Consider the following 23,336-nt stretch of genomic DNA (forward strand, 5'->3'; position numbering starts at 1 on the left):
TGGAGATTTAAGTCATTGGTTATTAGACAATGTAGGATTAGACATATTATTCGATTGATTTTATTTGGAAGATTTAAGAGAGGATTTGTGAGATGTTTATCCATCCGAGAGCAAAAAGGAATCTACGTCTTAGTATAAGTGCCTTCTAAGAAATCCTTCTCATGAGTGAGCACTAAAAAGAGCGATTGCTCTTATTGAGTTGACCCACATGTGTAATTTAAGCAAGTGGATCAACCTTGTGTACATCTAACACTGTTGATACAAAAGCGGATCTGCAAACACAAAGGGCTAATACACGATTTAAACGTTAAGGCATGCCAGCCGATTTGACCTTACTATCGGCAAAGGTGGTAACTCGAATACTTTGGTCCCGACAACAGCGATGCGCCCGGATGCCACGGCCAAGAGGTATTCACGCGGAACTTGAGAACACGCCGAGCTTAAGTCGACGAATTCCTAAGAACTCGTAATAAAAGGAAAAAGGTATGACGAAGTCGTCGAAAATAGATGCTAGAATATAAGTAAAAACTTGTGTTTGATTGATTGATAGATTTTTTGATTACAAAGCCCTAGGGTCTACATTTATACCCTGCTCAAAGAGCTACAACCAGACACGACTAGAACTCAAATTCCAAATTAAACAGAATCCGTATGCAAAACGATCTAAATAACTAAGGAAAACGTAAAACTATCCTCACGTGACAAACCAGAACACCCCCACAAACCGATCGGCAACTTCCAGGCTCTCCCTCCGTATCATCGGCAGACTCTCCTATCATAGCCATCGGCACAAACACATCATCACCTATGGACTTGGTCACGTTCAACCATCCTTCCATCGGCAATCATCCTCATCGGCAACTCACCCTGTAGATCAAGCACTGCCGTCTTATCTTGCCGACCTACACTTTACCAATCATGGACACGCGTCCAAAAACGGTGTCAACACATGCCCCCCAATTTCGGAGTATGAAATCATTAATGCTCCGAAATTCTCTGTAGTAATAATGCCTTTCCGCAATTAATGCCCCCAATCTGGTAACCGATAGCCTTAATCTGAACAACTCTGATCCTATTCCTCTGCAAATTTCTCGAAATCCTCAACCTCCCAAACGGACATTCCCACTTTAGTCACGCATCGGCAATACTACCGTTACAGGGACTTGCCGATGGACTGACCAGGACGTCCATATCTTATCCTCCCAAACGGCTATCTCCACTTTATTCGCCCATCGGCAATATGACCGTTACAAGGCGCTGCCGATGGACCGACTAGGAGATCTCGCACAGTAAAATATCTCTAGATAATGATCGCTTCCTGTCAAATCACCGGCACAATCCCTTGATTACCGTGCGAACAGTTACCATATCTACCTGAGTACCCTCGGATTTCACGGATACGGCGAAGAGATAAGTCAGATTTGCCCTTTCCCGTTTTGTCCTATAAATAGTTTCTTCTCGGGTACTCCTTCTCCATCACATCATTCCACAGCTCCAACTTCACTTTTCCGGCGGCGGCGCTGTTCAAGAGCTCCAAGATCTCCAACGAAGCCCCTTCTTCATCAACTCCGAAGCCTTCGATCACCCTCCTTGTGACAAGATGGCCATTAACTTCACCGTTCCTGAGGTCAGTTCTTAACTCCACCTTTTGTGCTTTTTCTCGCATCCCTGTTCATCCGCAATCCATTTTACTGAACATTTTCTTTTTCTTTCTTTGTTTTTCTTTTACCTTCAAAACCATTAGGATCTGTCCAACAAAATCATCATCCCCACCGATCAACCACACCTCCAATGCCTTGGTCCGTTAGAGAATCCAGATCCAACCGACCTCATTAACGCAGAAACCAACAGCATTCTTCAAGCCAAAGGTCATGACTATCCATTCAAACAACCCGACATGACCAGGGCATCTAAATGCCGTCTTTGGAATATCCTCTTCGGCCATGAATTTTTGATTGTATCCTGCATTGCCATCTATAAAGCTAATAATCCGATGCCCAGCCGTAGCGTCAACCAGCAGATCGGCAACTGGCATTGGGTATCCATCCATCAGTGTAGCTTTGTTAAGATTCCTGAAATCAATGCAAATCTGAAGCTTCCCATTTTTCTTGTAGACCGGAACAACATTGGAAATCCACTCGGCATATCGACATTGCCGAATAAATTTGGCTTCAATGGGTTTAGTTATTTCGGCCTTGATATCGGGAAGAATATTAGGATTACATCGGCGAGCTGGCTGCTGATGTGGTCGAAATCCAGACTTGATAGGCAACCGATGTTCAACAATCGATCGGTCCAAACCAGGCATCTCAGTATAATCCCAAGCAAAGCAATCATTATATTCCTTCAACAAATCAGTTAACCGTTGCTTACACTCAGGACTTAACTTAGCACTAATAAAAGTAGGTCTAGGCTTATCACCACTACCTATATCTACTTCTACCAAATCATCGGCCGATGTGAACCCCTGGCCTAACTTTCCATCATCGGCGAACCTATCCATTAAAAACCTTCGTCAGAACCGACTGCTTGGATCGGTGGAATTTCATAATCGGCAACGAAAATCCTTTTTCCAAATTTCTCCTGAAATACACCTAGTCTTTTCGTAGGTGTCTGCTTCTGCCGATGCAATAACATAGGAAGAATCTCCCGGGACAATCTCAATCTTGTCACCTATCCACTGGACCAAGCACTGGTGCATTGTAGACGGGATGCAACAATTGGCATGAATCCAATCTCTCCCTAGCAACAGATTGTAGGCACCTTTCCCACTGATTACGAAGAAGGTGGTCGGCAAGGTTTTGCTGCCGATGGTCAATTCTACGTAGATAGCTCCCTTAACTGGAGACACATTGCCTTCAAAGTCTTTGAGCATCATATCGGTCTTGGTCAAATCCTGATCTCCTTTCCCAAGCTTCCGATACACTGTATAAGGCATGATGTTGATAGCAGCCCCACCGTCAATTAAAATCTTGGTCATCGGCTGACCATCAACCCTTCCTTTAACAAACAGAGCCTTAAGATGTTGCCTTTCATCATCGGCAGGCTTCTCGAAAATAGCTGTCATCGGATCCAGAGCCAACTGAGCTATCTGATCAGAGAACTCCAACTCATCATCACTGGACGGTGCAAGGAATTCCATCAGCAACATAAAGACCATGTTGACATCTGCCGATGGACCTTTCCCCTTAGGATCTGGTTGTTGCTGATCCCCAGACTGCCCAGAGTTCTCCTCCTTGCTCAACTCTTCTCGCCTTTCGCGCTGCAGCCTTCTTTTCTGTGTCCTGGTCAACCCCTCCGGACACCATGGAGGAAGTTGCTGCTGCCTCACCGCTGGGCGACGATTTTCCCTTGACTCCATCCGATAAGTGTTGGCATCCCTGCAAAATATGAACTCATCGGGAACCCGTGCATTAGCCATTTCTTCAAGTTCTTCCTGGCTCCTGGGGAAATACTCAACACGATTTCCAAGCCTGTCGTGCACGCTGAGCCTGCCCCCCAGCCGATCATGAACGGATGTTCTCCCTCTAATCGGCCCATTAAATTGCCGATCATGATAGCGCCGATCAGACCTGTCGTACCGTTCATAACCGTTGCACTCAGGACAATCTCTGACAGTGGGAAGTTTGATATTCTCCTCCCAACAATGAATGAAGAACGGGCAATTCCAGTGATCCCTATGCCGATTCCACTCCTGCCGGCGTCTTTCTTCTTTCCAGCGATAATCCTCTTGCTGGCGCCGATACCGATCTTCACGTTGCTGCCAGGTCTCCCGAGGCCTCCTGTGAGTTATCACAATGCCAGATCGGGGAGGCCTTCCTGAGTTGGCTCCCTCCTGGATCAATCCCTTCCCTTTCGCATCGGCAGTAGTGATTTGATGCTGAGGATCCACCGATGCACTTCTTTCAGCTGCTTCTGATGTTAAGACCTTGGCCTTTCCCATAGCATCCAGCATGTTTGTCGGGAAAGGATGTTGGTCAATCTTCATCGGCTTCTGGGTCTTGGAGCTGTCAAATTTGATCCTTCCAGATTCTATAGCCGACTGCAGCTGCTGTCTGAAAACCTTACACTCATTAGTATCGTGAGAAGTTGCATTGTGCCACTTGCAATATTTCATCCTTTTTAATTCTTCAGCCGATGGGATCACATGATTAGGTTACAGCTTGATCTGACCTTCCTGAAGTAGAAAGTCAAATATCCTATCGGCCTTAGTGGTGTCAAACACAAACTTCTCTAGTTCTTTATGTCCAAAAGGGCAAGACATCGGCTTCTTATTTTTCACCCATTCTGCCAAACCGATGACTGGTTCTTCATCAGAGTCCGAGCTTGTTGCTTCATCAACGAACGACACCTTTTTGTTCCATGCTCTCTTGGGCTCGAAAGGCTTGATATCTTGATCAGAAATTCTCTGCACCAAATGACTTAAACTTTCAAACTCCTGAGACGCATACTTGTCCCTGATGTGTGGCAACAAACCCTGGAAAGCCAAATCGGCTAGCTGCCGATCATCTAGAACCAGGCTATAGCATTTGTTCTTGACTTCCCGTATCCTGTGCACAAAACTTTCAACCGATTCATCATTGCGTTGCCTCAATTTAACCAAATCGGTGATCTTCTTCTCATGGACCCCAGAAAAGAAGTACTTGTAGAATTGTTTCTCCAGATCGGCCCAAGTAATCACTGAGTTGGGAGGTAATGATATAAACCAGGTGAAAGCCGATCCAGACAATGATGACGAGAATAAGCGAACCCTTAACTCGTCCCTGTTAGCAGCTTTCCCGCACTGGATGATGAACCTGTTGACGTGCTCCATGGTTGACGTGTCATCCTGCCTAGAAAACTTAGTAAAATCCGGTACCTTGTACCGATTTGGAAGCAGGATCAAATCATATGCAGGAGGATACGGTGTCCGATAAGAGTTAGTGTTGACTTTGGGCTTTCTCCCAAATTGATCCCTCATTACTTCAGCAATCTTATCGGCCCAATAAGCATCGGCATCTTGCCGATGAGGTGGTTGCGGGTCCGGCACCTGCTGGTAAGCCTCCACGTGTCTGTGCGGCGCACGATCTGCATGAAACATCGGGTTAATCATTTGGCCCCCAATCTGTGGACCACCAAGCTGTTGCCCGCCAGTCTGCTGTCCGAAATTCATCGGCTGGTTGGGCATTCCCTGATTTTGAAACCCGGGATAGATCTGGCCGTGCTGGAACCCTGTGGCCTGGTGACTCGGTTGGGGCGTCTGCGGAAAGACTTGCTGCCCAAGCCATCCATTATTAGTGTTCATCGGCATAGGACCTGCCGATGACTGGTAATTGGGCATGATCATTGAATTGACATACCCTGGCTGAGTCACAAACCTCTGCTGCATCAGCATTGAATCTGCCGATGCATTAGGCATCTGGAACGTTGGAGCTTGAGAATTCCCAGTGTAAGGCCTTGCAGTAGTGGTTGTAGTATACTGGGGACTCTGGTTCATCGGCATATTTGGAGGTGCCGATGCCATAGGAGTCTTGCCTCTTATATCGGTTGCCTGAGATGTGCCAGGTGTCTTCAAGTATTCGAGGGGCATACCATAACCCCACCAGTTGGGAGGAGGGACCGGTCCTGACATTGCCGATGCCAATAGATCTGTAGTGAGCCTAATCTGCTCATCTGAAGTTGGTGGATTGGTTGTCATCGGCGGAGATTGTGCATTGGTGACTCCCAACGTGCTTGGAGGAACGGTAGTCTGTGTTTCCACAGCGGCTGCAGTAGCCGATGGAGCTGTGACCACCGGTGACCCCGGCTGATGATGAGAGGGACCCACATAATCTGGTGGCAATTGTCCTTCTTTGAAGGTTCTGGCCACGACATTGAAAACCGTATTGGACAGCACACCAGCTTGGTTGATCAAAGCACGGTTGATAGCACTATCAACCATCTCTTGAAGTTTACCAGGATTGGCTTCAAAAGTAACCTGCCGAGGCGTCGGCAGTGCATCCTTCTGGATTACTTCGCCGCTTCTGTTCATGCTGAAGGACCTCAGGCATTGCTGCTTGTAATCCTCCATGGCTTTAGCAATAGCTTGCTTCTACTCATCCTTGAGATTGGCTTCCGTCACAGGGATGATGTTCTCCTGATCAAACTCAGAAGTCGACATGTTGATCTTGATCTTGAATCTGGTCCCACCGGACGTGCCAAAAGATGTGTTGATGCAAAAGCGGATCTGCAAACACAAAGGGCTAATATCCGATTTAAACGTTAAGGCGTGCCAGCCGATTTGACCTTACTATCGGCAAAGGTGGTAACTCGAATACTTTGGTCCCGACAACAGCGATGCGCCCGGATGCCACGGCCAAGAGGTATTCACGCGGAACTTGAGAACACACCGAGCTTAAGTCGACGAATTCCTAAGAACTCGTAATAAAAGAAAAAAGGTATGACGAAGTCGTCGAAAATAGATGCTAGAATATGAGTAAAAACTGGTGTTTGATTGATTGATAGATTTTTTGATTACAAAGCCCTAGGGTCTACATTTATACCCTGCTCAAAGAGCTACAACCAGACACGACTAGAACTCGAATTCCAAATTAAACAGAATCCGTATGCAAAACGATCTAAATAACTAAGGAAAACGTAAAACTATCCTCACGTGACAAACCAGAACACCCCCACAAACCGATCGGCAACTTCCAGGCTCTCCCTCCGTATCATCGGCAGACTCTCCTGTCATAGCCATCGGCACAAACATATCATCACCTATGGACTTGGTCACGTTCAACCATCCTTCCATCGGCAATCATCCTCATCGGCAACTCACCCTGTAGATCAAGCACTGCCGTCTTATCTTGCCAACCTACACTTTACCAATCATGGACACGCGCCCAAAAACAGTGTCAACAAACACCTTTTTTATTGGCTTACAAAGAGAACAGATAAAAAGCGAAGAGAAGAAGAGACCAGCGGTATTTTCTGCCCCTTCTTGTGTGGAGACAATAGATGGCACCAAAACAGAGAAGTGAACCTTCAAAATAGTACACAAATGAGAGAAGACGGGTGATGCAAGATGAGATCTTGCAAGACATCAACGAGGATTCGTCATCTATGTTGTGAAAGTCTATATCCACACTCTTTGGTTGATGTGATGGTTTCTAACTCGATTTGGAGGTTTTTCCATGTTAAAATCTGGTGTCTTTGGTTGATGTCATCATTGCTTTCAGCTAGCTTTTATTGTTGTTATACCCTCAACTTATATGTGTCATGCATATATATGTGAATTGGTTATGATTTTAGCTTGATTTCAGATTGTGTCGAAATTCATGCTTCCATTATCACTAGGAAAGTGTTGTGTTAACGTGGTGGCCGATCATGCCGTGAAATTTATTTTTTCTCTCTCTTCAAATATTGCCATGCCAATTCATTGCGTTTACTAGGTTCTATTTTATATACTAGGATAATTGTCACATCAAGTCATACAAACATGGCACACACACGCACGGTTTGTTTTATTTTGCTTACTCATAAACTCATTTGTACATGACGAAGTATAATGGCTTGTTTGGATGTTTATGTATTTCCCTCAATTCATATGTGTTGGGGTGGTTTGATGTGGAATTTACACCAAACCATCCCAACACACATAAGTTGGAGAAACATGGACATCCAAACAAAACCTAAAATGGTCCATTATAGCGGTTGCCAAGAAGATAATTTATTTCGGATCTTCCGTGGAAACTCAACAAAAACAAGTAGGCGTAGCATGCATGAGCCAGGATCATAATGATGAATAATATAACTGTCGATGCTTTGAACAAAATACATTTTATAAAATCTTTGTCGAATTAAGATCAGTCTGGCATAAGTGTTAGGCATTAGCTAGATTTGTAGTTTAACAAACACGCGTTGTTCCAGCTCGAGCTTGGCTTGTAATAATAAGCCGGCAGACTTTTTATAATGTTATATACGTGTGACATAAACTCTTCCCCGTCGCAGTGAAAAAACGGCACAAATTCACCAAACTTTGATATTTAACATTGTGAACACATATATAGTTTCGTGATCCTGATTATAAGGCTTACTATACCGGTAGTATAAATCTACCGTTGTATTATACATATATAGGAAAATATTTGAATCGAAAGTTTTTTTTGCCAAAAGAAAAGAGAGAAAGAAAGGAAGGAAACATTGTATGCATGCGGTGCAAAATCATCGGTGCTCTCCCGTATACATGGTATACCAAATCACAAATCTCAAACTATAATAATAATAATAATAATATAATAATAATAATAATCGATCGACCAATCTAATCGACGAGAAACTATATCATGACAAAACCTAATTAAACCTTCCTTAAACGCATGCATGGGAGAGCCAATACGCGATCCTTCTCCACTGTGGCCGCCTTCTCCATTCCCACTGTCGCCGTCTACTTGTGCTGCTGCTCGCCGGCGGACGAATAATCCTCCATCGTGCCGGACCCTTGTTGCTCTGATGGCGCCGGCGCCGCTTGTTGTACCAGTGGTCCGATGTCAATGCCAAAGAGACGCAGTCTGCCGGTGCCCGCCATGGCCGGTGCAGCCGACGACGACGGCTCCTCAGTATTAGCAGCGGACAGCGCAAGCCTAAGGTCGGCCTCGGTGACGGCAGGCGGCGGCGGCGGCTGCTGCTGCCCTGCTGCAACGAGTGCCACACACCTCCTCTTGCTCTTGTGCACGATCGGCGGGCCAGTGTAGTGCATCCTCATGTGGCCACCGAGCGCGACTCCTGTTGCGAACACCTTGTGGCACTTCTGGCACGCGTGCGGCTCCTCCGCCTTGCGGCCGCGGCGGAGCGCAGCGAGGAACTCGGCGCCACCGCCGCCGCCGTGGGGCATCATCATCATCCCCGCGGCCGCCGCCATTGCTTCTTGCTCCCTCTGCCTGTTCTTGTGCCCGGCGGCGTGGCCACCGAGCCCCTGGTGCGTCGAGTAGGTCTTGCCGCAGTCTTTGCAGCTGTACTCCCGCGGTGGCTGAGCGGGGCGGGGCAGTGGCACGAGCTGGCCGCCGCCTTGCTGGAGCTGGGCTGCAGGTGCAGCAGCAGGCGGCGGCACGAGTGGCTGCTCGGTGAGCTGAGATTTCTGCGCTGCTGGAGGAGGCACAGACACAGCCTGGCGGTGATCTTGTGGAGCAGGAGCTTGTTGATCTGCCACAGCCAGCTGGTGGTCGACGGGCCCAGCCCTAGCCCCAGCCCCATCCGCAGTGGAAGAAGGGTTTGCTCCAACTGCCACTGCCACCACAGCCGCCGCCGCCACGGGCTCATCATAGTGCACCACCGGCTGCGCGGTGGCGCTGGCGGCGCTGCTGCCCTCGTCGTCCTCCCCGGACAGATTGGTTCTGGTGGAAGAAGGCATCGGCGACAGATTGGTCGCCGCGAACGCCATGGGCACTGGCTCCAAGGGCTGCTGCACTTGTACCGCGACGACGGCCGTGGAGTGGCCCGTCGACTCAGAATCCAGAGAGGCCGCCACCGCGGCTGAAGGCTTGCTTTTGCCCCCTATCGAGCCACGCCTGCCAGTGGCGGCCCAGCCGCCACTGAACGCCACCGCATGGCGCGCGCCGCTCCCGCTGCCGCTGCCGTGGACCCTCATGTGGCCGTCCACTGCCTTGCGGCTGCTGAACCCCTTGCCGCAGACGTAGCAGGGGAACTTCCGCGCCGGCCGCGCGCCGCCGCCGCCGCCAGATGAGACGCTGCGGTGGTCGCTGATTGTGCCCTCAGATTCGGAAGAAGGAGTGGGCGACGCCGGCGGCAGGCGTGCTGCGCCGGCGCCGACCCGGCCCTCCGCGACGATGTCTTCCAGCCGGCGCATGCGGCCGCCGTGCTGCGGGTAGGACGACTGATGATCAAAGCGATCGTCGTCGTCGGTGTCGGAGTCGGAGGACGACTGGTAGTGACTGGGGACGTACTCGCCCTCTTCGAGGTCGTCGTCCCCAGCCCCAGCGCCTAGCAGATCGGAGAGCGGGCGGCGGCTGGAGGAGTCCATGGGATTTGGGACTTGGGAGTAGTAGGGCTCGCTAAGCGCAATTTGCTTTCTGGGTGCGCGCGCTGGCTACTGGGCAGGGCTTTGTGTTGATCTGCTTGTGGGTGGGGAGGGCAGTGGGCTTAAATAGCGGAGGGGGATGGCATGGTTGCGTGCGCGCGTCGGGGACGCGAGATTGCGCGGCAAGCAACTCGATGTGGAGCGAGAGTGGGACTCCTCCGCTCCGCGCAGGCAGCAACCGATCCGATGGATCGCTGGACTGTTAGCTAGTGCGCGTTGCAAAATATATGGGAAGGCCAGATCATCTGTTACGCGCGCGCGCCCTTTCTCTCCACCCAAATAAAAGGTTTGTCAAAAAAAAAAACTGTTACGCGCCCCGTCTCTACTACTCCCTCTTCCGCCGAGATACGCATCTAATCTAAAACGCACTATATACGCGCCATGCTATCCCGCATCATATACCAGCTGTAGCCAAAGCAGTAAAAAAAATCTCGGAGATATATATATATATATATATATATATATATATATATATATATATATGTGTGTATATATATATATATATATATATATATATATATATATACACATAACTTTCCTATTTTGCTAGCTAGTGTGTAAAGCCTAAGCAAAACCGTAGGATTCGATGGTTGGTTGACGTATAGTGTGGACTGTGGAGACTGGAGACTGGAGATCGAGAAAAGAAACAGATCTATAGCCATGCATGTCTTGTATTAGGACGATCAGGTCGTTTAATTTTGTTAGCTATACATGTCAGCACACAACGATTTCACCGCTCGATCGATCTTAACCTGGACGCTCTTAATTCTTTCCGTTCCATGTCGTATGTGTGGTGTGATTTCCTGTTTCGTTCTCCATACGAATTGATAGTTGCCACACGAATGGAAGGGTCTATTAGCTGTTCATTATGCTAGCTATTCATGTATATATAGAGTGTTGCCTTGTATATATTGCTACTCTGGAGCCATGTAGTATATACTGTAGGTTTGGAACCATTATTACTCTCTGTTTTCATCAGACAACCAGTAGGCCAGTGGTAATCGTGTGTTTACATTGAACTGGTGATATGAATCCGGCTACGATACGGTAGCTGTGCCGCTGCTGATGATTTGTTTCAGATTCTCTTTCCTATATCTTCGGACTCCAACGTAAACAAATATTATTCTTCTAGTAAAAATTTCCTTTTCTTTCAACAAGAAATTCTTACGTTGCATGCATGCTCCTGTGAAGGAAAAAAAAATTCTACCCACCACGTCTCAACACATAGCCTACGAACCCACCGTCACTCTGGATCGAGCCAATCTTATTTGGACATACGTGTATAACCCTACAAACAGCGGTTGCTGTAAGTACATGTCACATAACATTTTTTTTGCGACGAAACAAGAAATTATATTAGATAATAGTTTGATACATCAATATGGTACAAGTACCCTGGATTATTACACTCCAAATATCTAGAAACTGATTTTTCATCTAAATTGTACTCACGTTGTGAATAACTCTAAATCTCAAAATCAAACCTGCTAGACACTATGTAGTATGCATGGATGACTGCATAGGCAAACACTCGGCAAAAAGCCTGAGAATAAATGCCCAATGAACGACGATCAACATTCATACAGGCAGAGTTGAAAAACTTCTTCTTTTTGGTGTCTTCCTTCTTCTTCTTTCAGCCACCGAAAAATGAAGAAGACTGATCTAAAACGTATTCTCTCTAGTCCTCATCGTGATTAGATCTAACCATGATAAAACAAAAGAAGAGACTCGAGAAAATAATTCTATGGCGGCGACACCATCCTTGCCTTGATGTCACCATCCAGAAACAAAAATCTCCATTTCATCATACGGTGAGGATGCTGACGCTGTAGTTGTCGCCCTCATCTTCAACAAGTCCGCCATAGAAAAAATGATTCCAGTTTGCCCCCTCACCATTGCCAAAGAGGAGGGGGAGGAGATAAATCCCCATTACCAAAAAACTTGGCATGGAGAAAATCCTAACCCTAAAAACTCTTTATACTAGGAAAACATATTTAAAAACAATGGATCCTCGCTCTTTCCGGCCTCCGGCATAAGAGAGGGACCAGCGGTGGTGGAAGCAAGGAGGGCTGGCGATGGCGGCGACGGTGCTCAGAGTCGCCTGGGCTATAGGGTGAGTCGCGACTCTGGTAGGTGGTGATAGCGCGTACATGTCACATAACATATATGCAACTAAATAGACAACCTAAGACACGTATAACATGTATTGCGAAGCTGTACCATCACGCCAGTTTTGTAAAAAGAACACTCACGGAAAGCATGTAGTGAATGCACACACACACAGAGAGAGGGAGAGAGAGAGACTCGTCATCTCGTGAGGCAATGATAGTGGCTTGTGGCATGATGTGAAAAAGACAGCCACATTGATGTTGTATGCCTCGTCTTTGACCAACGTCGGCTTGGGCATATCCAGTGCGATGGCGAGCAGTCAACGCTGGAACGTGAAGATGGGCATCAAGGAAGAGGCGACGACAGTTGTCTCCATCCATGGGTCTGCCACCGTGACATTCACTACTACAATAATCTTTACGGAGGTGGGCAAAATTGATTAACCGAGGCGGTTTTTGCAACCGCCTCGGATCAAAGGTCACGGTAAATGACCTATTTTTTGAGGCGCTTTGCTGCCCGCCATGGTTAATCAAACAAAAAATGAAAAAATGAAAAAAAAATCCATGGACAGGCCCGCCAAGCCCATCCACAGTTAGCCGCCGCCGCCACCGTCGCTCACGTCTGTAGTGCCTATCCTCGCAGTAGTTGGGGAGTTGCCAGACGCTGTTGGGGAGCCTCCAGCGTTGTTGAGGAGCCGTGGATCTGCTTGATCCGCTGCAAGGAGGCACCATCGCCCTCGATCCCACTGTAAGGAGGCGCCATCCCGCTGCAAGGAGGACGACGGCCCCTCGATCCGTTGTAAGGAGGCGCCATCGCCCTCGATCCAGTACTGTGGGGCACCACTGCCCCCAATCCACGCAAAGGTAGGTCAACTGCGCCTAGAGGAGATTGCCACCGCCACCAAGCTACCCATGCGCCCGCTGAAGGGGCCTCCTCATGTCGTCCCACAACCATGGAGGTAGAGGAGGGGCCTTGTAGAGAGGAGAGGGGAGGAGGAGCGAAGGGGAGCCACCAGCAGGACAGGGAGGGGATGAGTGTCGCTGGATGGGAGGGGAGGGTCGCCGGTGGCAAGATGGGAAGGGGAGGGTTGGGGGCGTCGGGCTAGGGGATGGGGATGACTTACTAGAGGAGGATTTAGACGACTGATTGATTGGAACCCTAACTCCCCCTATATATATAAACTCGATATGAATTGGATATGGGCTTTTCGTTGGGCCTCAGAAATATTAATCGAGGTGGGCCTTATAAGTGGCCCGCCTCCAAAAATGGGGGTATTTTTGGAGGCGGGCTACTTATAAGGCCCGCCTTGCGAAGCGGTTGACTGTAACCGCCTCGGTTAATAAACACGACTGCCTCAGTTAATTCGAGGCATTAACCGAGGCGGTTGAAATGTTTGCCCGCCTTTAAGGCACATTTCGAAACGCCTCACAAAAGATTTTTGTAGTAGTGCTTGAAAGGGGTGCAAAGAAGGAATGAATGAAACCCAAATGATGTACATTAGTATAAGCTTATGGTTATGGTGCTTCTTAGTGGGCATTGGTTCACACCATCTTTGCATGATGATGATGGGACCAAAGTACCAAAAGTAGTTCTAGGGTTCAAAATAGCTAGGAGAGGGTGACATTCAGAAACATGTGTATTCCATATGGAGAAATTAGGCATTGTATATTGCTTCTTATATGAAACATATGTATAGCTACAAATGGAAGTATGGAACAACAAAAGCAAAATAGACAAAGAGACGCATGGGTGCCCCTCGAACTCTTACACAGCTCCAGCCTCAACCCCATCACCATCAACCCCCTCCCCACCCCCGACCACCATAGATCGAGGCCTTTTGTAGCAACTCCACACGCTTTGTGTCCCTGTTAGTGATGCACTGGCCCATGAACTAGTACATAGAATAGTCATCACAAAAGGTGTGTGGGCCCTTCCTAGACAATGGTATCTGAGGTAGGAATGGAGGGTAAGAGGCAGGGGGAGAGGGAGAGGGAGGTAGGCAGAGTTGGTTGGCGATAAGGGGAGAGGGAGTGAGGCAAAGTTGGTATGGGGGACATGGAGAAAGGGAGGGGGAGACAAATGTTAGGCATGGGTAGCGGTGCAAGGATGGAGGCCGAGGAGAGGAGCACGAAGGTATCCCATGACGCCGGTCATGGCACTAGCGCCACATGGACCCACACCACGGAGAGCATTTGGTGGTCATGCGACCTCAGCACGGTACCTGTGGTTTCACATCCCCTCACGCTAAATTGCATGAACTCTAGCTAAGTGGCATACACATAAAAGTTTAGTGGACGTTAGTGCATTTAACTCAGTCACATGTATTAGTCACTCTTTGTCTGAAACAATATTTCTAGTTACAATGTGCTCGACTATGGTTGTGATTGTGGTAGGTCTATGGATGCAGTGTGCTCCACTACATTTATGGGTGGACAATGCACTTAATAGTGAAAGTTATTATATAAATTACATGTTTCCTAAGGTGGAAACTAAGTTTGAGATCTGGTGATCTAGCTATGAACAAGTTTTTTTAGCAAAATGGGCAGTGCAAACAATTTCACCTACCCACTATATATGCACTGGATCTATTAGTTGTGATGTAAATATAGTATGTATTTTCCTAGTGCCTGTTAGACAACAACTAGTTTTGAATCTTCATTTGTGGTGTCAGTCTATAGGGCTAGATTGTTGCTATGTGAATGATAAATAAATTGGCTAGGATTCGCCTGCCTCATCATGTTTGCTTGAAACTTACTGTCTGTTTATTTGAACATATATATAGAATTCTAGTCTTCGTTGCATACACTCGTGGGCATAAATGAAGAAAAGAGACTAAAGGCGAGGAAAAAAACACCAAGGTCAAGATGGCACTGCCGGTAGTGCATGCTGAGTGTCTCAAGTAAATATGATCTTTGTCGTGCTTCCTCAGTTCATCAATTCCTTTAGGGCCCATTCGGTTAGGCATTCCTGGCTTGGAATGGCTATTTTCAGCTCAGTATAAAATATCGAATGGTTCTAGGCCCGGAGCAGTTCCATTTCTTAGGTTTTTGCACTTTGAGTCAAGCTTTTTTGAGTTAGTTGGGTGAGACCAAGAGTCAAGGGCCTAACAACCCAACGTGATGGCGGGTCAAGACGGGTCAGGTCAGATTGGGTTGGTCAGAGTTAGATGATCTATGAACAGTTCTACCCAGGAGTAAAAACAAATCTAATTAAAAATCTTTATAGCCGTATAGTTTAGAGAGAAAAATATGAGTACAAACATTCTAAAACAACTACCGGAAAATGTGAGCACAACCGCAGACGGTTGGGGAGATTAGAAGTGACCAGAGCGCAGCTGTAGCCCCTAACGATTCATCAGCCCAACAGATTAATATCCACACGGGCCGACCAGCCCATGATACTCAGTTACACATTTATGGCCCAAATCAATCCTTTTTTTTATCCATCTTCCGTTGTCCAGATTGAACAGAAAAGCCCATGGATTACACACAAGACCCAATTGTAAAAGTTAGTAATTAATATTGTCAAAGCCCAAGGCCCATATGATTTATCTAGTCCCCTCCCCTTTTCGGATAGCTACCTGAATGACGACGCTGAATTGCTGGCTCGTGGGCAATCCATCTTCTAGCTCCCTGGAGCTCTGCTATCCTTGCACAGAGCTCAGGCCTCGCGCTACCATGGCTCTCCTCCGACTCCAAGAGCAGTGCTCGCTCCTCCGAATTTCCAGCTCCCACCACCCAAATCCTCTCGATGCCCCAAGAAATGCTCGCAAGAACCTACTTTTACTCCCCAATGCGGCCAAGACCGCCAACGCCTCCGAAATCCCGGATCCTCGCATCCCCACTAGCGCTTCCAAGGCCGCAATCCAGACGCCGAAGGCGGCGGCGCCTTGGCGGGACGCCCTTGTCCCCGTTACCGCCGCCCTCGCGTCCTGGCCGCTCCCTTCCCTTGCGGCGGAGGGCGACGGGAAAGTGAGCCTCGAGTCCATCGTGGTGGCAATCGACGACTTCAACAACCGCAACCCTTTCTTCGTGGCTGGGGTCGTGTTCGTGTGGCTAGTGGTGATCCCGCTCGTGCAGGAGTACGTCTTCAAGAAGTACAAGCCCGTGAGCGCCATCGATGCGTTCCGCAAGCTACGCGACGTGCCGGAGGCGCAGCTGCTGGACATCAGGCGGGGCAAGAGCGTGCGGTTCATGGCGCCACCGAACCTGAAGCTTGTCGACAAGAGCACCGTGCAGGTGGAGTTCGACGAGGAGGACGACAAGGGCTTTGTCAAGGAGGTGCTTGCGAGGTTTCCAGACCCGACCAACACCGTCGTCTGCGTCCTTGACAAGTGAGTGCTACATGGAAAATTGATTGAATTATTTACCTAAAGTACCAGATACAATGTCTTATGTCTTTGAATGGGTTTCGCCTCAAATGGAATTGCACAATATTTAGGGGCGATAATAAATGTGTCTACCACAGTTGAGCCGTAATTTGCAAAAGATTAGTGTACATACTGTTAGATGTGTACTCTAAGGTGTACACCTTCTATATAGTAAATAAAATGCATATAGTTGTGTCCTGTGTAAACTAAATGGCTCTTTGATTTTACAATTCTGAATTGTGCAAAATTCTTGTTAAATACAAGTGATTGGTGTGTACTTTCTCAGGAACTATGAAGAATTCCTTGGGAACACCACTAAGTCACAATTTGTAATTTCACTGTTTCTGATGCAGGGAACTTAAACTGTTAAGCAATGGGAGGGATATTTGTTATTGGCTTTTCTATCCAATCAGTTTCTAATTTACATATGATTAAAAATTTAAAATATATATAAATCTAGAAGAAATATTGTTCTCCTTTTTTTTAAAAAAAAAATCAGCCTAACCAAAATGGATGCCATGTAACTTTTCACCTCTCTGGATTTTTTACTTCAACAAGATTAATGATAGCTTTCGTTTAGATTTGCTATATGTTTACTTCTGCCAAAGCAATTATATTTTAAGAGTACTCTATATTTAACTTCCTTCAGAACCTTTGGTCTCTTGACATGCTGCCATCTAGTAGCACTTACCAACTTTTCTCCTCCACATTACCAACTTAAATTTATGCTGTGTAAGGTAGCTTTGATGGTAATTCTTTGAAAGTTGCTGAGCTACTGGTCGAGAATGGTTTTAAGGAAGCCTATGCAATTAAAGGAGGCTTGAGAGGCCCAGAAGGGTGGCAGGTAAGGTATTATTCTATTGTGTGAGGAATAGCATACAATTCATTTTCTTTTCCTTTCTAAGTCTTTTCATCTCCATTAGGCGGTTCAAGAAAATTATCTTCCCCCATCTGTTCATGTTTTCCCGAGGAAAAAAAAGGGTGCAAAGTTAGCTCACACAGATGCAAGCAATGATGGAACATACGGTCAGCAGCAGGGAAGCGAGGAATCATCTGCTCCTCCAAGCAGGTTTGTAGTCAATACTGGCGATGAATCCAAAGATGTTTATGAAAATTCCAATGGAAGTACAACTGCTGCAAAACATGCAACTAGGAGACCATTATCGCCATATCCAAATGTATGGTTCTTTTTGCCTTTTCATCACCACACTCAAAATTAACCTGCTTATTCTAGATTTTTCTTCATAGATCCAACTGGTTACCATTTATTATATGATTATAAATGGCACCAGTATTCAACTATTCATACACGTCTTACTGCTTTTCTTTTGTACTGACAGTGAACTTCATTGAGAAATTATGTTATCTCCAGCTATCACACTTATAGCAATGCCAGACCAACTAAGAAATAGTTGACTCAAATCCATCTGAAACGATAAATAATTTGGGATGAGCTCGCCACTGCCTTTGTATTTGGTATGCTTCTAGGTTAGAGTTATGACCATAGTAGTTCTTTTTAAAGCTTTATATGAATATTTAGAAAGAAAGTAGATCATGTTAATGATAGCATGGCCAATTTTGTTTTTTTGTTAAGATAATGAAGAGACTTCTGGGAAGAACTGGCCATGGCTTTTATGTTTGGTGTATGCTTCTAGACTTGAGTTATGACTATATTATTTTTTAGAGCTTTATATGTGAATGCTTGAGGAAGGAATTAGATCATGGTAATCACAGCATGAGCTTTTTTTTAAGATAATGGAAAGAGTTCCAGCTTCAACCTATTCATAGAAGAGGCATCATACCACAAATTTGTAGCTCTAGCCCAAGCTACCACAACCAAATCCACATGCCTAATTCAAGAGTTAAGACCTCAAATTATTAACGTATCTTCAGGCGTAACTCAAGACAGCACAAGGCATATTTTGATTAAATCATTAAAGCTCTATGTTCACCTGAAAGCTAGATAATGGCACTTTGGAGGCACATAAATGGCTTGACTCAGGTCCACAGAAATTACTAACAGGCAAGGACAGGGAATTCCAGTGCAAATGCTATTTGCTGACATAAAGTAGATACATGACAGACTGTCCTTTAGATATCTACACTCATTTATATCCTTTGTTTCTTCACTCTTTATGATGCAAACTGACCAGTGACCACAAAAACTATTACGCATACAACTGTACAAACTGCTACAAGCCTTTGAGTTTATTGTGCATGCAGTACCCTGACTTGAAGCCTCCATCATCTCCAACACCATCAAAACCGACGAAGTAAGAGTAATGCAGGACAATAACATGTGTGAAACTCAAAAGGTCAGAAGCAGTCGTTTCCTGCACAAACATTTTTGTATACTTGTAACCGTGGATGCCGAGGAGATTGATTGGGATGACATGGAAGAGGACCAATATTGGTGTTTGGAGCTCTTGCTTCTATTGAGGCCATGGTGAATTCTTAGTTCTGTAATTGTTAAGCTTGTACCCGTTTGTTGTACTATTAATTGGTTTGTATGTGGGGCAAAATGACATTTTGTACCTGACTTTATACACTTGGTGGTGCCGTAGCATTCTCAATTTGACAATTGTGGTTAACTCGTTATTGTATTATCACTGGTTCAGACACCATATAGGTCGCAGCACTACAATTGTAACAGAGGTTCAGATTCAGACTTCAGTTCATGCACTCTGCGTACATACTGAGGTCTTTAACATCGTCAAACTAGATGATATACTCAGTATCTGTAAAGAAAGTTGTTTTGGATAAGATTTGATTAAACATTGGGAATATAAATTATGAATAACTTTTAAGTTATTGAGTTTGGAAATGTGAAAAAACCATATGAATAAATTTGTCTTGAAAAATACTTTTATAAAAATATACATATACCACTTTTAATAAATATTTTTATAAAAATAAGGAGTCAAAGTTAGGCTTTGAAGACCGTCTCATTATCTTAAACGACTTTAGGTATGTAGGGAGTATTATTGTTGTCTAAACAAAAAGAGGTGATGTTTCTTTTACAACAAAGACCGTTTCCGTCCCGGCTTATATTGAAAGCTTAAAAAAGCGGTTTACATTTGGGATACCAGTTTGAGCGACATTTATTATCCAACAAAGCCAAAGAACCATCTAAACGCTACTGGCTCAATGCTGTTCTAACAACCACCAAACTACATGGACTTAACGAATGCGAAGACTCCAGTAGACAACAACGCCAAAACGGGCCCAGCCTAAACATCAGAACGCTGCTCAAACGTCTTCTCGCCATCCTGCAAAGGCGCCTTCCTCTCTCGACTTGAGATATCGCTCACTTCCTCCATCTCTTCTTCAGCAAATCTTTCACCATGTCCTCCCCAGCAGAGGTGCCTATTGACGAGTCAACATATTTTTGGCTAGTGGCGGAGCCCGTGAAAATCCACACCTAGAGCCACTATCTAAGTGCCTAAGTAATTCTTAATGAACCCACATTAGAGATAGGTGAAAAAGTTTTTGGGTAGAAAACTAAAACAAGGCCTTAGATATACTCTAAATATATAATAAAAGTAATATATCTAAAAAAGTCAAGATATCTTATAATTTGGAATAGATGGAGTACTTTATAAGAAATCTCACTTTTATGCACATTTGTAGAATAAACATGGTAAAAGTATGATATGGTACAAAATATGTTATCTGTACCTAATAATTATGGACAACTATTGATTCATCCATATCTATCATATCATCCACGTTAGCAAGTAAACATCAACAAATATTTAAAAGTTTGTTTATAAATAGGGTTTAGAAGAGCAGAGAAGGGTTTAAGACCCGTACAAAACACAAGGTCCTTGTATCATCTTTTTTTTTGAAGAAACAGGAGGGGCAAAGCCCCTACTGAAATATATTTAACCAAAAGAAAGAGAAGCGTTTAGAACCCATACAACAGAGAAGTTCCTTGATTCATCTTTGAAAAATTGGTAATTGGTTCAACTCTGACAGACAGGACAACATTTTAAGAAAGATGCTCAATAAAGGCCCCTTATGCTCACAAACATGCTAAAAACAAAATTTAAGAAACATGCTCAATAAGCCCCCTTAGGCTCACAAATATGCCAAAACAAAAATTAAAAAAACATGCTCAATAAGCCCCCTTATGCTCACAAATATGCCAAAAACAAAAAATACATGCTAAAAACAAAAACTAAAAAACATGCTCAATAAGCCCCGTTATGCTCACAAATATGCCAAAAACAAAAAAAATAGCCCATGCAGGTCTCGAACCTGCGACCTTATATTTAACCAAAAGAAAGAGAAGCGTTTAGAACCCATACAACAGAGAAGTTCCTTGATTCATCTTTGAAAAAATTGGTAATTGGTTCAACTCTGACAGACAGGACAACATTTTAAGAAAGATGCTCAATAAAGGCCCCGTATGCTCACAAACATGCTAAAAACAAAAACTAAGAAACATGCTCAATAAGGCCCATATGCTCACAAATATGCCAAAAACAAAAAATACATGCTAAAAACAAAAACTGAAAAACATGCTCAATAAGCCCCGTTATGCTCACAAATATGACAAAAACAAAAAAATGGCCCATGCAGGTCTCGAACCTGCGACCTTGGCGTTATTAGCACCACGCTCTAACCAACTGAGCTAATGGGCCATTTACATATTTTAGTTCAAAAGGATTCTAAACAGTAGCAACGCAAAATTCTGAAATAGAGATATGTGTTTTGAAGCAAAAACACCACTAACCAGTAATTGCTTGGTATGTCATTGTAATCCTTATAGATGTAGGATGATGTGGAAGTCGATTATATTGACCTCCTACCATAGACTAAAAATCTATCATTGTCTTTGTCCATTACTAGGGTAATTATGTATTGTTTCCATCCATAGGTCTATCAGTTAGTCCTATATCTTTGGACGCCAAATAGAAATGATGAATACAGATTAATCATGGACTAATAAGAGCTAACTGGTGATTAGAGTCCATTAACCTTCTTAGCCTTGGCATATCAAAAAGGGCCTTAGACTGTAGCACATCGCTCTGGAAGCTGGAGACCATCCTGTCCAGTCCCCTCTGTAGGAGTAAGGACTTGTCTAGTTCCTTGGGTGAAAAATTTTGAGAATTATACTCCCTCCGTCCACGAAAGAGTCAATTTCTAGAGTTGTCCTAAGTCAAACTTTTTAAACTTTGACCAAAATTTCTAGACAAAAATGCTATGATTTATAGTATCAAATTAGTATTATTAGATTCATCATAGAATATATTTTCATATAATGTGCATTTTATATTATAGATGTTGTTACTCTTTTCCATAAAGTTAGTCAAACTTTAAAAAGATAAAGTTTGACTGGCACAGATCCTAGGAATTGATTCTTTCGTGGACGGATGGAGTAGTATTTTCGTTTGTATTTAATAATTATTATCTAATTATGGACTAACTAGACTTACAAGATTTGTCTCGTGGCAAATTATATAATTAGTTATTTTTTTATCTATTATTTAATATTCCATGTATGTACGACAAGATTCGATGTGATGAAAAATTTTGAAATAATTTTGAGATTTAAGGTGAAACTAAACAAGTCCTAGACATTTCACAATTGCCTCCGTCCAGTCCTGCCGTCTGTGGCTACTGCTGGTACACTGATACTACTCCCGAGGAGTGACGATCGCCATGAGTGCTGACAGTTGATGTGGAATGGAAGGACGAGGATTGCTTCAACGACGAAGACGACACACGACAGTCGACAGAGGTATGGTACACGACTGTCTGAGCAGTGAGCACCCATCCTTTCCAGCTTCGATCCAAGATTAGCAACTGATACGTACCCACCGGTAGTCGATGTGGTGTAGTATTGTACGAGATTCTTACTAGTATACTGCTGCTGATAACAACAGTATCATGATTAGCTAGTGCGAGCGACGGCGCACCCAGCAGCAGCCGCGTCCACGAAACCACGATGGCGACCGCCGAGATCACTACCTTCACGTATGTCGGCCGGCGCCGCGGGCCACCGGAATTATCTCTGCAGGTACCTCTAGTAACAGTAGCATCATCATTAGTACTAGCGGTACTCATGACGAACCATATATATATATCATGATGTTTTCAACTCCTATCCGCAGTTTTCACCGGCAGGCAATCGAAAAGTTTATTGGTCCACCTAAAATCTAAAAAATTTTCAAATTTTTCTGTTTATATTAAATTTTACAGTAGATAAAAGAATAATTAATTGTATAATTTATCTAGTATTTTCGTTTTTATTTAATAATTATTATCTAATTATAAACTAACTAAACTTTAAATATTAATCTCGTAAATTATATAGTACCTAGAAACTTTCTCCTACCACTGTTTCCAACGCGGTGTGCAGTGCACACGTAAATTCGTGGTTGATGCGACGATCCCCCTGTCCGATCGCCCGCACGTTTGTGAGTGCCTGACGAGACATCCGATGACCCGTCCACCCGCGCGTTGCTAGTCAAGTCGTCGGTGGTCAGTGGTCACTCGTCACCGAGGCGTGCCCAGTGGTCGCCAGCCGACGAACGCAAAGACGACGGGGGAAGCGACGAACGAGCGTGCGTGGCAACAGTCGTCGCCATGGGCCGGCCGAGGCAGGCAGAGCAGTGGCAGGCAGGAGGCGAGCGAGACAAGACTGGAGGAGAGACGACGGCGGCGCCGGCAGCCGGCACCCCCGTCGTACCCATCCAACGGCCCAGAAACTCCGCTGGTTGGACGACGTCACGAGGGGCGGCAAAAGGGACGTTTGGCGCCGCGCGGTGGGTCAGCTAGCTGAAAGCTGATCGA

At 45.2% G+C, this 23,336-nt stretch overlaps 2 protein-coding genes and 1 non-coding gene across 4 annotated transcripts; 1 reads left to right on the forward strand and 2 right to left on the reverse strand.

The window, feature by feature from the left end:
* On the reverse strand, positions 8,408-10,000 carry LOC8062458 (zinc finger protein 316). Its single transcript, XM_002458851.1, has one exon. It carries the CDS (start codon positions 9,998-10,000, stop codon positions 8,408-8,410), a length of 1,593 nt encoding a protein of 530 aa, XP_002458896.1.
* On the forward strand, positions 15,758-19,208 carry LOC110434157 (rhodanese-like domain-containing protein 4A, chloroplastic). 2 transcript variants are annotated; one of them, XM_021457933.1, is made up of 4 exons: positions 15,758-16,499; positions 17,277-17,379; positions 17,459-17,713; positions 18,759-19,208. In XM_021457933.1, exons 1-4 carry the CDS (start codon positions 15,844-15,846, stop codon positions 18,810-18,812), a joined length of 1,068 nt encoding a protein of 355 aa, XP_021313608.1. In that variant the 5' UTR covers positions 15,758-15,843; the 3' UTR covers positions 18,813-19,208. The 2 variants fall into 2 exon arrangements, with proteins under 2 accessions (XP_021313608.1, XP_021313609.1); XM_021457934.1 differs by having other exon boundaries at positions 17,459-17,604.
* Positions 21,108-21,181, reverse strand: TRNAI-AAU. Its single transcript has one exon. It is a non-coding gene; the product is annotated as a tRNA-Ile (tRNA).

Source organism: Sorghum bicolor, chromosome 3, assembly GCF_000003195.3.
Source record: "Sorghum bicolor cultivar BTx623 chromosome 3, Sorghum_bicolor_NCBIv3, whole genome shotgun sequence".
Lineage (NCBI taxonomy): Eukaryota > Viridiplantae > Streptophyta > Magnoliopsida > Poales > Poaceae > Sorghum > Sorghum bicolor.

What these genes read in the sequence shown, in the direction of transcription:
- LOC8062458 (XM_002458851.1), bottom strand. Translation starts at nt 10,000, where the DNA reads ATGGACTCCTCCAGCCGCCGCCCGCTCTCCGATCTGCTAGGCGCTGGG.
- LOC110434157 (XM_021457933.1), top strand. Translation starts at nt 15,844, where the DNA reads ATGGCTCTCCTCCGACTCCAAGAGCAGTGCTCGCTCCTCCGAATTTCC. An exon ending in GAGGCCCAGAAGGGTGGCAG is followed by an intron (nt 17,380 to 17,458) that starts GTAAGGTATTAT and finishes CATCTCCATTAG; the next exon opens with GCGGTTCAAGAAAATTATCT. An exon ending in CATTATCGCCATATCCAAAT is followed by an intron (nt 17,714 to 18,758) that starts GTATGGTTCTTT and finishes TTGTGCATGCAG; the next exon opens with TACCCTGACTTGAAGCCTCC.